The sequence below is a fragment of the Podarcis vaucheri genome (genome assembly GCF_965113315.1).
Source record: "Podarcis vaucheri genome assembly, chromosome: 1".
Taxonomy (NCBI): domain Eukaryota; kingdom Metazoa; phylum Chordata; class Lepidosauria; order Squamata; family Lacertidae; genus Podarcis; species Podarcis vaucheri.
The window spans coordinates 19,042,560-19,057,186 of record NC_138759.1 but is presented as its reverse complement, the minus strand read 5'-3'; the positions used below and the strand labels follow the sequence as shown (position 1 = coordinate 19,057,186).

Below are 14,627 nucleotides of genomic sequence, written 5' to 3'. Positions count from 1 at the left end.
TAAATTATTATTATCATTATTATTATTAAGGAGCCAAGGTGTGTTGTTGTTGTTGCTGTTGTTTTGCATTGATTTCCACACAAAAAATAATAAACCTAAAAGAAAGGTGATGCCCAGAGACTGACACACATGAGAAACAGACCAAACATAACTCAGTTCCAATGTAGTAAAATGGTTGGCCGGGAATATTAATCGCAGAGGAAGATGCCTTATACCTTGAGACCACTGGTCCATCTAAATCAGTATTGTCTACACGGACTGGCAGTGGTTTTCCAGGGTTTCAGACAGGGGACTGCCAACCCTACCTGCAGATGCCGGGGATTAAATGTGGGGTCTTCTGCGTGCAAAAACAGGTGTTCTACCGCGGAGCTGTGGCCCTTTCTGCTGGTCATAGACAGAATGAAGCAGGTGTCCTGGCAGCTCCACAAAGTCCTATCAGCCTGCAAATAATGGCCCACAGCAACCTTATAAAATAGCCAATTGCCTAATCACAGACAGAAACAGCCACGTCCGGAGGTATCTGTGGGCTACCCATTCTTTTGACGGCTGGAAACTTTTATGTCCCAATTTGAAAGGCAGTAAGGATATAATGAATACATAGAACATGCACGTTTGGTTTTACTTCAGCGTTCTATCTTGCATTAACAACACTTGCAACTGGCAGAAATCTGATACCCAAGAGCCTCCAATGCACTATTTGACAATAAAAAAACGGTGCCACCCCTGAGACGGGAAAAGGCAATTCAGCCTCCGTGGCTTTTTCCTTCTTTAAGCTTGCCACTGAAGCTGTGTCACGAAAAGTGACAACCGCTCCTGGATTTGCACGTGGCCCCAAGGAAAAGGGAGTCTGCTCTCAGTACACACCACCAACACGATTATCTGATATTGTTTTGTAAAGATGACTGGCCAGCCTTCAGGTGTTGCCAGATTCTGCTCACTGTGGAAAGCAGAGGAGCATGGAGTTCCCCCACTGAAACGTCTGCAAATGGCACGGGCGGCTGTTGAGTTTCAGCACTCCTCTGCAAACCTGCAAGCCAGACACCTTTCACGGAACAAGTCTGTTATCTTAGAAAACAAAGTTTAACCCCACCAATGTAGATGAAATGTAGGAATGTAGGGCAAAAGGCTCTGAATAACAGGAGGGGGGAACCATAGTGGTTGTAAGGCGGGGGGAGTAGGGGACGAAGTGAAAGGAGGTAAAAAATAATATGCCCAGCATGTTTCAGCACAAACCAAAAACCTTGCAGCAGAACTGAAGTCGGGTGATTTTGCAAAGGCCACTTAAAAGTGGCATGGTGCAGTGGTCACTTCCAGCCTCTGGAATGTCCAGCATGACCATTCTCCCCCCCCCCCAATCCTGCTTCCCTAAATTTCTACCCCAAGACATACCTCTGCACTTATTTAAATCAAAGGCTTCATGCATGCAATGTTAATGGAACAAAAGGTGATGTACGTTTTGCTAAATAAACTAGTGGCTCGAGGTGCAGAAAGGGGAGGAAGAAAAAAGATTTATTGCAATTGGGAGGCTAAAATGCATAGGTTCTTGTATAGACCACGAAAGCGGTAAATCTTCACAGATAAATCAGGGATTGAGATGATGTGATACAAAAGCTCCCTTTGTTCCTGCGTGAATAGATTTGTTTTAGTTAAAACTGAAATAGAAAAAGGAGAGGGGGGAGGAAATAGATACTTCAACGAGGAGTGGAGAAGTCTGCAAAGGGAATTTCTATACTTTTGGCTATACTAGAACAGGCTGCCTGAATTATAGATTCTTAGCAATGTATGAAGAAAACAAAACAAAACTTCCCAAATGAGGGGGGAAATCAATGCATTTGATTTCTGCTGTGGATTGAAACCTGAGTGAAACCTGAGTCAAGTTCCTTTCCCAACAAGGGGATTGTAAATCACCTTGCACGGCTCACACCCAAAATCTGAGCCATTTTTCAAGATTCACAGAAGCCAGGGTGTTCCAACACCCAGCGGATTTTGTGGGTTCATTCCAGGCTCGTAAAACACACACACAAGTGGAGGAACTTTCTGTATACAATCACTCCCCATTCATTCCTCCTGCATCACGGCAAACACACACTGCCCCCAACAAGCAGCACACATCATTGGCTCCTTCATAAAAGGAAATTTATTATTTGCACTGAGACAAAGGTCTCGCGAACGTAAAAAACAGAATAAAACAAAATGACTAAGGCAGGTACGACGAATGCCATACAGCGAACCGCTATGTCGCTTTTGCTAAAAAATGATTATATTCTTATAATGTCACTACCACGGTTGCTACCCACCTCCTCTGTCTCCCTCCCTGGTACATGAGTACATTGCATGAAGTGTTTGCTTCTTTCATTTACAGTATTTGCAAAAAAAAAAAAAAAAAAAAAAAAGCACATTAGACATTGTTAATATATATCCCTTGGGAAGAACAAGGAGAGGGGATTCCCTACCGTTTAAGAACCCCCTGTATAAAGATTTAGTTGGCAGTTTGCTTCTCTTTTTTCCCAAGGAATGGTGGAGCAGGGAGGATATCTAACTGATGTCGAGAGGCAACTTACTGTGAATACACAACCGCCTCCGAGGCTGATAGCCGAGGGTGGAAAGGGATTGCTTAGGGACTGCATGAGGACATTTTATGAAAGTAAATAAGCAGAGAAGGAGGAAGGTGTCACTATAACAGCCGCTGGGAGCATGGCACATTTATCAGTAATGCCCGCTCTGTGCGAACACCGGCTTCCCCTCATCTTGTTATGAAGATATATGCGGACATCTCTGCGCACTTCTCATGCGCCCATGTTCCATGTGCTTCGGTCCCAGCAAAGTCCCAGACAGGCGTAACTGGATGCAGAACAGCAAGGTTTCTCCCCGCACAAGGCCTGTCAAAATGAATGGAAGCAGCCCTAGCTCTTCATCTTTGTATCTGCACTATGACGACTATAAGCTTCCACGGTGGTTTTTCTAGCAAGGCTAAATTTCAAGGTATGTCTGCATGCAGCCCCAAAATGTCCCCGAGGCTGCAATTCAGTGCAAACGTACCTGAGAGTAAGCCACCCCTGAATGCAATGAAACTTGCTTCTGAGTAAACATGGAGGGCAAGGTGGCCATGTATTTCTGCCCCCAACCCAACTTTATTCGTCTCTTCAACTTCATTGGGATTTAATGAGCAACAAGCAAACGATGAGTTGGAATATTATTTCAGCAAAAGAAAGCAGTTTGAAGACAGCAACCATCTTCATAAGAGATGCTTTAAATTGTGCCAAATGTCAGATTAAGTTCTTTGATTAAGAACTGCTGGCCTTGATTCTTAGCATTTCAAAAATGCGAAAAGTTTTAAAGTTCTGGGAGTGAAGCAAGTTGTTACTGGCAAAGTTGGAGGGGGCTATTTTGTTTATTTTACAATAAAAGGTGAGGGGAAAGGGGGAGCTTCCTGATCACTTCGTTTTCCAGGTTAGTAAAAATCAGCTGCCCGCTGTCTCTATGCTTCCAACAAACAGAAAACCCTAAATGAAGGGAGGAACCTTCAGATTCATTGCAACCTCATTCTCCCCTCCCCCCCAATCACCTCCGTCTAGTTCAGAGTGAAGGCTTTTCCTATAGTGGGTGACAGCCCTACTCTTTTGTCTGACCCAATTTATTTCTCTTTCAAGTTCAAATGAAGCCCTCTCCTCTGTCAGCAGAGAAGAACGTCTACCCACAGACTGTGTCCTAACACGAGAAAGAAATCTGCGGAACAGGGAACAATGCCACAACCTGGCAAACTTCTTCGCAAGCATTCACTCCTGGCATTCCCAGATTTCTCCCTCTTTATAACCCACTAAGCTGCGTATACATTTGACAAGGAAGCGTCCCAATGACGTTTATGTAAGCAAGGTGTGTGTGCAAGCTGGGGGGAACACTCAAAAGGGGAGCAAGCGCGCGCATTTCTACACACACCAAACGAGAGAGAAAACTTTTGTACATTCCAGGTGGGCTTCTCTTTCTTTCTGCGTGGAAAATACCTACGTCGTTGTTCCAAGAGAGGCAGAGGAATTAAAAGTACGGCAACTTGCTCAGGTGGATTTTCTAACCTTCAGAGCCACAAATAAAATCAGGCATTGGCCAAAGGCTATGTCCCTTCACAGCTGTACACAACGTAACAGCTGCACATAACCTTTATTACATAAACGTTCATAACTATTCGGATCTCTCGCTGCACACTGAAACGCTTTTGCATGTGGCAGGAAAACGCATGCTATGTGTGATACCGATTTTTGCAAGAATACCCTGCGCTGCTACACGGGTCTTTGAAGCATCTGGTTCCATTAGGCATTCAATATTATGAACTATATGCATATGTATTATTATGTTAACTAGTCTCCTGTTGAATTTGTGCACACACGCATTCATTCACAGAGGAGAGGCATGATCCGTCTGAACTAGTACACATTGCCTCCCCCTTTTGAATGCATAGCTTCTTTGCCGGATTTCCTCAAAGATTTCGTTCAACCGGCCCTTTATCAATCCCATTCACGATACTCATATTTATCAGTCCCACTATAATAATGTCTTGAGGCTCAAGTGTGTGCGCAACACCTAAACGTACCCATAAGATTTAATCACAGCATGCATGCGCATTTTAATACTTCTGCAGAAGCCTCCCCTTTGCTCTCGGCTAGTCAAACAACTCAAAAACTGGGAAGGCGAAAAGATGAGGAGTTGACAGTGAAAGACACCGTTAAAAACTAATTTTAATTAAAAGACATCTATCTTGCTGGAGCTGCTTAATCAGTCATAATTTGCTTAGAAAATAGATTTATCTAACTTGTAATCTTTCTCATCTTGTACCATATAGATCTCGGCATGAAAATCAATACCACAACTTTACACCTAAAACATTTTGCAGCAATGGGAACCGGCTCACTTGTGCCTTTTTACATTTCCTCGCCTCCTCCACGGGTGCTGGGAAACCCAAATTTCTCCAAAAGACAGGCTATGAGCGCCCCCTAGCCGTCGAGGCAAGCCACTGAGCGCCAACCAGCCACAAATGTGACTTGCAATTCAGCTGAAAAGCTAGCAAAGTTTATTTTGGAAAGTACTTTGTATCAACAAACAAGAGTGTGCAGGGCGATCTAGACAGGAAATGTAAAGTGAAAAGAAAAGCCTTGCGCTCGATGTGCTAAACCAATAGATCAAGCTCCAGGCACACTGAGCTCTGATAAAGGAGGCAGAATAGGTGCCAACGGGAACCAGTGGCATCTTTTGGCCTCTTCCCCACCTGGACCACAATCATTCAGATCATCATTTGTGTTCTGGGTAGTAGAGGACTGTCTTTTGTTCAACACACACACACACACACACACACACACACACACGGCACAATAAATTTGATGCTAAATAAGGACACAGACATTCACTCCAATGCAAGCCTTGCTAATAAGGAACGTTGGGGAGGAAAAAGATCTTCAGCCATGCTTACTAAAATGCTTCAATAAGCTTGACAAAATAGCCTCCTCTGTGTTTGCCTTCCAATGAAAAGCAAATCTGTTTCTTATTCCATCATCCATTCACAAAGCTGTTTCTTATCAAACAACTCAAAGGCAGCATGGGAAGAGTGGACAGAATGTTTGGAAGTATCCAAAACGAGAGAAGAGCCTATCCTTTTGAATTCTGAAGTTTTTAAGTTTAATGTAACATGTGCAAGCTAACAATGTGCAGCTCAGACGCAGCTAATGGAGAACACAGTATTTTCAATAACTCAAGCTCGCAACACCTGCTAACAACATGCATGTGTTACAGCCCTACAGGTACGCCCCAAAAAATCCAAGCATCCCTGCCATTTCCTTCCTGGCTAATTCTGTTAAGTTACATCTATGTGCCGTTTTCTTTGCTGTGTCTGTTAGTTTTCTTGCTCATCTTTGAACGACAGGAATTATTCCACAAAAGGAAAACAGGATAATAATGGAATAAATAAATAAACGGTGTTTTCTCTTAGCTATAGGGACACAATGCAAACAGACAGGGTCAAATCAGGAAGCAAATAACTTGCTGACCAGGGACTTCAAATCTGATTTTTTTTAAAAAAAATAATAATTTTAAATTGTACAGGGATTATTTTATGTTTTTCTCCTTTCAGCCACCTCCACACCACAAGAACTTTCTTCAGGAGGGTTCAACCATATATATTTTTTAATAATGAAGGTCATTTTGCTGGCAGAAGGTGACTTAAGACTCCCTTTCAACAATTCCTCCCATTCCTAAAATTCATAACTAGTGCTCACATCTCACTGTTGAAGCAGTTAAAACCTGTCGCAGATGTCCGGCCAACATTATCATCTGTCATTCAGAACAGTCCTAGAACATCTCTTGTCGGGATTTTTACATAAGAGATGTCATTTTTGTATTATACAACTTTGCTGTATTTTTCACAGCCAACCATCACTGGAGACGTACCCCAATTTGCTCATTCCATCAGCTATCCCTCTGTCAAAAACAGGGTATTGAGATATATTTGGGGTGGGGAACTTAAGTCTCGGGAATGATAGGAGCCTCTCTCAGAATTGCAAAAATACCATACTATGGCAATAAAGTCAGTTATTGTATATAATAACAAAACCCTTGCCTGATCTGAAATGAATCTGGATTGTACCCTTCCGGCTGCAAATCCTATGCTTACCTACTCAAGACTAAACCCCAATGTGCTCAGCAGTGCTTTCTTCTGAGTAAATATGAATAGGACCAGGCTGTAAATATTCCCCCAACCCACCCACCTTTCTCACGCTCACTTTCTACTTGTTTGCCATTCAGGATAGCAGTTTTTCTTTCAACACCCCACAGGGACTAAAATCTAATAAACTCCAATGAAGAGGGTTAGAATTAAACCCATTTGCCAGCCTGCTCCTCCACTTAGCACTATACCCTCAAATGCAATGCCATTTCCTTGACAAGCTGCTCCATCAAACAGCTGCGGACCTCAGAATCTGACTCCAGATTCCTTCAGCAAAAAGAGGTGCAGGTATATTTGCATGTATGTGCGGAGGGGAGTTGCCGTGCTAAGTTAATTCTTTCTTTATTTGGCCCTTCTTGTCAAACTTCTCTCTTCCAAACAGGCTCCCCTTTTAATAATGTATAACTGTTTCGCAGAAACTGGTCCAGCCACTTTCACGGTGAAACCACCTCTGTCTCTCTAGCTCAAACATCCAGTTGCTTTTTCCTGATTCCTGCCCCCACCCCACCTGGGCTGCCCATTGCACATCTAGGCACACCAAATACACACGATTTATGCCCATCTATCTTCTTCCCTTTTGTCTTAACCTTAGTTTAAGAGACCTCAGACAGTCCTGTTGTTAAGTCCTTTCCAGATGGGAGGATGAATAGGGGAACAGAGAAAAAGACCTGGCTATGGTTTTTCTCCACACTGTGCAGACAGATGTTTAAAGGTATCCTTCCATTATACTTAACACCCACCTGGTACCCAATTCCAAATTACATATACTTCCCCCCCCCAAAAAAAAAAAATCACAGTGGGGGAGTTGGTGGGAAAGAGCTGGAAATCAGGAAGAATCCCACCTGACTAACCTCACACCAATTAAAATTTGGAACATTTGCAAACATGCCTCTTTCCTTTTCCCATTATCTCCACACAATACTGTCTGCCTTACCTTTTTCTGGCTCACATACATTACACATACACACAATCTCAAACAAGCAAAGTCCCCCATGCAAACTACAGGGGGGGGGGAATAGAGTTACATGAAATAATCTGGATCTTGTTGGTTTTTTAAAAAAATAAAAAGGAGGGTGGATCAACAACTCCCCAATGTTACAATCCGGCTAGGTTTTCTTAATGGGGGAAAAGAAAGAGGAAAAATACAGTTTGGTCGAAAGGTGTGACAGGTTTGGCGTGTTATTTCGGGAAAATTAAAAAGTAGAAGAAAAGAAAATTCACTCTCTCCCCCCCCCCCCATGGTTCGGCAAGCACCGTCAAACTCCCCGGTTGAAAACAGTGTTCAAAATCAACCAACGCATCTTCATTCGTGCTGTTGCAGCTGGTTAATAAATGCTTTTTTTGTTGTTTTTTTAGAGGGGGTGGCAAGAAAGGGTTGGTTTTTTTGAGGGGGGGAGAGGAGAGGAGAGGAAGGAAAAGAAGAAGAAGAAAATAAAAGTGGGGAGAGGGGAAAAATAAAATTCGCAAGCCAAGCACCGTCCAAGGTCGAACGGCTGCATTCGCCAATCGATATAATTCCGATGTATTGTTACAAACAACAATTTTTATCAGCTGTAACAAAGGAGAGGAAAGAGAGAGAGGAGAGAGCGCTGTCACCAAATGCTACTGGCAGATGGCTGCTAGTCTTAGGCTTTCAAGGGGGAGGGGAGACGCCGGGCTATATATATATATTTATTTATTTAAATTTTTAAGAAATATAACATACATATTCTATTATTCTCTCTCTGCGCCCCCCCCCCAACATCCTCTCCGGCTCGGCCCCCTTCCCTCTTGCTTCTTTCTCTCCCCCTCTCTCTCTCATACTGCGCGCCCCCCCCCTTCTCCGCTCGCCCGGCTCCACACGCGCAACGGCTGCTTTGCAAAAGCCAAGCGTGCAAAGGGAGCTGTTCTTTTTGGCGTTATGTTTGGGGCTGTGATTTTTCTCCTTTTTTCCTCCCTCCCTCCGCGCCACCCCCACCACCCCATTAACGGGAACAGAGGCCGATTTCCTTCCCTTGCATTATTCTTATTTTTTAATTCTGATACTAGCCTCCAAAATAAAATAAATTATTATTATTGATCATCCAGGTCAGGAGAGCAAAATGCACATCCCTGCTGCCTGCAAACCTTCAAGGCGCAACCTTTAGGTGTGTTGGGTTTCCACTGCATTTCAGTGTTGGAAATAGCGGAATGGGCAGAAGCGAAATAAAGAGGAGCAGAGTTTGGGTGCTTTGTTTTTGTCCTTCATGATTAGCAGGGCAGGAGATATTTGCAAAGCGAAGCTGCTACTAAGGAAGACTGACACCACCCACCCTGGATCTGGACTCCTATACAGGCAACTCTGGGCCTGGATTCCACCACCACCACCATACACAACACCTACACCACCCGCGGCTCCTGGGAAAGGGACATCTAGTTCTAGATCGCTCCTCGCGCTTCCAGCCCTCAACACACTGCTGCCTTGGGCTGCTTTTTTGCTACTACGATGAGATCCTACCACCTCGCTCTTTTGCAAAAGTGGCGCGCCTTTTTGCAGGACTCCTTCGCCGCTTTGCAAACTGTGCGCGCGCTTCACTTTGCAAAATATATATATATGGTGCTACTTTACTTTGCAACGTGCACACAAAATGTACCCCTTCCCTCCCACCGTAACACACCTGTCTGTCTCTCCCCCCCCCCCAAAAAAAAACACACACACACCATTTTGCAGCAAGGTTAGCACATGCATAAATGCATACAAAAGCTACCTTGCGCTTTGGGCAGGGCAGCCGGACCTTGCCCAGGGGGGAGTCGAGCAAATGGCTCTCGCCCGCCTGCCGGTCTACCTGTACACTGTCGTTTCTCTCGGCCCCTTCCCCAACGCCCGGTCCTGTTATGTCTCCGGTACCAAGCCGGGCTTCCCTAACGGATGACGATGGGGCGAGATGCAGACCCCCGTCGCTAGATCTCCCCCCAACACACACACACACCCAACCTCGCCTTCCGCGCGCCGCCTCCGCCTCTCCCGGCTCCCCAGACCGGCCTCGCCGCTCCATCGCCGGCCTGCCAGGCGTCCCTTGCATGTGGTTCCCATTAAGGCTCCCCCCGCTCCAGCCCCGACTCCAGCCACCTTCCTCTTCCCGGCTGCCGCCGCTGCTGCTCTCGCGTGCTCGCCAACTTTGGACCAGCCTTTCCAACCCAGCCTCTCTTCTGAAAGTCCCTGCTGCGGATCCCCCACCCGGCCGTCTTCCCCGCCGTCCCCAGCTCGCCTCTGCCGCTCTCAGCCGGCTTCGCGGCCTCCTCCGTTACCCTGCAAACTTTACTTTCCAGAACACCTATCCTGCCGGCCCCCCGCTTCTCTCCCTCCTCGACTCCCCTCTCCCCGTCAGCCACCGTCGTCCCCCCCGCGCCAATTCTTTGCAAACTCTCCAAGACCCTTCACTTTACGCACAACACACCCCTTCTCCAATCTTTCCTGGTCAGCTTCACACACCACGCGCACAAACGCACCCCAACTTCCCATCACTGCTCTCCTTCTCCCAACACACACACACATAGAAACACCACTTTCCTTTCCGATCCGGCTCCTTTGAAAGAGTTGCAACTTACGCGTGATAATTTCCCTTTGTGATAAGTGCTGCGGGTTCCCCTGCTTGCGACGGGACATTGCCCTGGCATTTACACGGTCATCGCCCGGAGAGCTGGACTTGGGTAGGGGGGGATCGGGTTGGAGGTGGCGGTGGTGGTGGTGGGGAGCGATCTTCTTCTTCCTCCCGGTCTTCTATTTTCTTCTTGGTACTTTTCTTCTTAAAAAAAAAAAAAAAAAAAAAAGAGGAGGGAACAGTTCCACCCCCCCTTTGGAGCACTCAAGATGAGATTCTTCCTTCAATTAAAAAATCATCATCGGAAGAGTGGGGAAGCCTTGGTTTTTGTTTTCGCAAGACAACTGTTTTGTTTGGTTGGTTTTTTTTTCCTTTTCACCGCTTCCAGGTCTTTTCTTGAACTTCAGGAGAGAAGGAGGGTTTCCCACCCCCCCTCACCAAGCGCTGACACTTCTTTTTTTTTATTTTTCCAGAGTGCTTGGGGGGGGAGAAAAAGAAAAACAAGAGAGCAGAAGGGGGGGGGAAGAGAAGCAAAGTGCACTTCTTCCACCAGGAGGAATCTTTTTAAAAAAGAAAAAAAAATGGATTACATACACACACGCTCGCACAAAAGTAGAAAAATTGGAATTTCCCCACACGCAGAGAAAAATGCAGGAAAAAAATTACCCTTGCTGGGTTAATTAGAATTCTTTCTCTCTCGCTTTCTTGTCTCTTTTTTCAAAAAAAAGAAAAGAAAAAGGGGGTAGCCCAAACTGTGTCTCCTCTTTGCCAGTTCAAGTGCCACTGGGTTGGTTTTTTGTTGTTGTATAATATTAATTTTTTTGCTTTGCTTTGCTCGCACCACTTTGCCACTGGCTTCACCCCCCCTCCTCCCCTCGCTTGGCACAGGGTCTTGCTAGGAAGGAAGCCCCCCAGTGCTTCTGGGTTAGTGCTGGCTATTACTAAGGAGATATATTGCAATGTGAAGATGGCGGAGTCCTGGTTCCCTGGGAGCGCTCTGTCTCTCTATGGCTGGGTCTGCCTCCGTACAATGGGATAAAATTCAAGTTCAAGTGCGGACGTGACGTTTAATCTGCACTAGAGACAAAAAAGACCTAGAGAGTAGGAGCACTGGGGGCGACTAGCGGTGGCTTTTTAACATTGTACCCTGCAAGAGAACAAGAAGAAGGGGGAGAAGAAGGAAAAGAGGAGGAAGGAGAGAGAGAGGGAGAGGGGGGAAAAGCCACCCTCAAACAGACTCCCAGCACACACGCGGCTCCGACTGCTTAGCCAGGGCTACGTCTGCGGAGCACGCAGCCGAAATGAAATTAAGCAGAATTTAGCCGGGGAAGGGGGAGAAAAGAGGAGCAATCAGGAGAAAAAAAGAGGGACCGAGAGTCCCTTTCTCCCAAACCATCGCCGATCAGGTTTAGGATGAGACGCAGGGAAGGTCTGGGGGGTGTTAGGTGGCGGGAGGGGGCAGATCAGGGCCCGGGCAGCCGCCTCCCCCCTCCTCCGCCCCTTGGCAAGAAGCCCAAAAGGGACGGCCGTCTCCCGGGGGAAGCGCTGGCGGGGGGGCGAGTAGGTAAGGGGGCTGGTGAAGCTCAGCAGGCTGGCGCCGGAAAGGCAGAAAAAGAGTGGGCGGTGAGAGCGGTGGGCTCGACCCGGCGAGCCAGGCGGGAGGGGGTTGAGGTGGGCGCCCCCCGGGAAGGGCGCGGAATCCATCCTGCTCTCGCTCGATCCACCTGCTCCGAGATCTCCCAGGCGGCTCGGATCTTTGCTTCGCGGAGATCCCTTCGCTGCCCCCCTTTCAACTAAGGAGCTGTCTCGCCCGCTCTCCTCTTCCCCTGCGCGCAGGCAGCCAAGCAGGCGGCGGCGGCAGCGGCAGCAGCAGCAGCCCGACTCCGCTCCAAACACCTTCGCATTTCCAACAGTTTTTACAATAACACAAATATCTGCGTGGGGGAAGAGATATTTCTCTCTCGCCCCCCCCCTCCTCTCAATCTGAATTGCGATTGCAGAGGGAGCCACAAAGACGCGCACACTCTCCTCTTCCTCGCTCCCTCTCTCGTCGTCCCCCCTCTCTCTACCCACTTCGCGAGGGAAAGGGTCCCTGTGAAATCCCCGGGCTCGCTGCAAACTCAGCATTGACCGGAAGGAAGCCAAAACCGGGCAAATCGGTAAATAAGTCACGGTGGACCTCCACGCGCCTCCCCAATACATTCCTACGCAGCGGTGGTTATTAAAACGCAAGGCAGGTGCGTTTTTACGCGGCTTCTCCTGCAAGTTTCTTTTTGAAATGCGGGGTTCCCCAGTGACCTCTGAGATTTAGCTTTGCATTGAATTGCTTTCCGTGCCGGATCACTCTGGATGCACTAGTGCTCCTCCAGTTTGGGGGTCCCAAAGTTTATAACTACCCTGCATGCCCGCACAAACACAACGAGCAAGGTTGCTGTCCCCTAATTCTGATCAAATAACGCAGAATAACCATCACTGCTTGTTTCCACACGCGTCATGGCTGGCGCATTTTGACTCTTTGGTTCTGACCGTAAACATGAAAGGGCGAGGAAGAGGGAACCGGTAAGTGGTCTTTGCCACACTTTTAACCACCCTGATCCACAGAAGGGTGGTTAAAATGCCTTTAGAAGGCTCGCTTCGTCCACATTAAGTGGTGCTTGAGTTTATGACTTTGTACTAGACAGACCCAGTTCGGAACCGTCGGCTCCAATAGTAAGATCGCCTTCAGGAGGCCTGCGCGCAGGTGCCCCACAAGCCGCCACGATCCGAAAGAGCACCCAGCATCCTCTGCGAGGGATCCTGGAGACGTGGGCTTCGGGGATCACACGCTTTTTCATTGGCTCGTTTCGAAACGCCGAGCGCGCGTGAGCCCAGCAAGCGAGAGAGCCATTGGAAAATGGATTTGCGCCCTGAAAGGGTCCAGTTCACTAGCAGACCCCGCTATGGAGTAATTGCGCCCGTCGGTTTTGTCACTTCTGACACACACACACACACACCCATATGCAAGAAGTTGCAATCTGAATTACTAAGTGTAGCATGGGAGAATTCAAACACGTTTGGTGGGAGGGTAGAGATTGCATTAAAGGCCCTCTTCCTGTGGTTAACTTTCCTCTTCCCATTACTGGAACATAGGAAGCTGCCTACGACTGCGTCAGACCATGGGTCCACCTCGCTTCGTGTTGTCTGCACTGACTGGCAGCAGCGCGCCAAAGGATCAGGCAAGGGTCTCTCCCAAACATATCTGGAGAGGCTAGGGAGTGAGCCTGGGACCTTTAGTACTCCAAGCAGTACTAGTACTCTAGTACTCTGCCATTGAAGATTAACTCCCCATCACCACCACCACACTTCCCACATAGTGTCCTTGCCCGGATTCACCACTTCCTCTACACTTAACAGCCGTTGGCTTGGGGCTCACTTGTAGCCCTCGCAGATCTAAATTGAATGGCTTGACCAGGAGAGGAATGTAGTGAGGTTTTTCTCCTGCTGGGAGAGGCGGCCCCGTCCAGTTTTAAGATTCACATCTCACCCTGCCCCACTTATTTATTAAGGGAACTGGTGCACCTATCTCAGAGTCGTCCACCGGACATGGTGAGCTGCTCTCCGGACAAGCAGTTTCCTAGCTAGCCCTACTTGGAGACGCAGGAGATCAAACCTTGGACTTTCTTCAGCCAGGCCAAGAGGATGCTCTGATCCTGAGCTCCGGCTCCTACCTGGCAGGGCTAGAGATGTGTGGAGAGGTCTTCCTCACACACACAAATGTTCCAGTCTCCCTCCCCTTCTGCTCCAGTCCCTGAGATGCTTTGATGATCTGCATTCATACATTCAGCTAAGAAGCAGAGTGGAAGACAACCCAGCAATAATTAAACCCCCTGAATTTAGTGGGAGAGTTAAAATATATGCGTAACGCTGCAACCCCCATATACACTTTTCTTGGAATATGTCCCGCTGAATAGGACTTTACTTCTGATTGCCAATTTTTCACAACCAACGGGCGTTTAACAAGGCAAAGCAACCCTAGGCTAATATCCCACTGTGCTCAATGGAGCTCACTTCCAGGTAAGTAAATTTGGTCGGGTTGAGCATTCACTATTCCACTGTCCTTCCATCTTTCAAAGCGAAAACCAGCAGCCTGCTTCCATTTCCGGGATCTACTTGGAACCCCAAAGACCCCACCTTCCGTCTCATCCTTACTGTTATTTATTTGGGAACATGGCACTCCTGCTTATTTGTTTCCACCTGAGGGCAGAATAGAGGACTCCCCCCCCCCGCGCGCCCCAAATAAATAAACCCAGAAGTGGGATGAGTGAGAGCGCCAAGGCGGGCCCTCGTTGGCCAACCCCCGGCCCAAACTTCCCCCAACTGCT

General features: G+C 47.4%; 1 protein-coding gene across 8 annotated transcripts in view; it reads right to left on the bottom strand.

Moving 5' to 3' along the window:
- BCL11B (BCL11 transcription factor B) overlaps positions 1-12,198 on the bottom strand; it is a 169,779-nt gene extending 157,581 nt beyond the window's left edge. Inside the window, exon 1 of one of the 8 annotated variants that reach the window (XM_082216978.1) lies at positions 10,274-12,198. In XM_082216978.1, the coding sequence (XP_082073104.1) occupies positions 10,274-10,331 (58 nt within the window). In that variant the 5' untranslated portion in view covers positions 10,332-12,198. Of the gene's footprint in view, positions 1-9,659; positions 9,787-10,174; positions 10,224-10,273 lie in introns of those variants that run through there. The other 7 variants (XM_082216977.1, XM_082216983.1, XM_082216982.1 and 4 more) reach the window with 7 other exon arrangements.
- Positions 12,199-14,627: the final 2,429 nt, after the last annotated feature.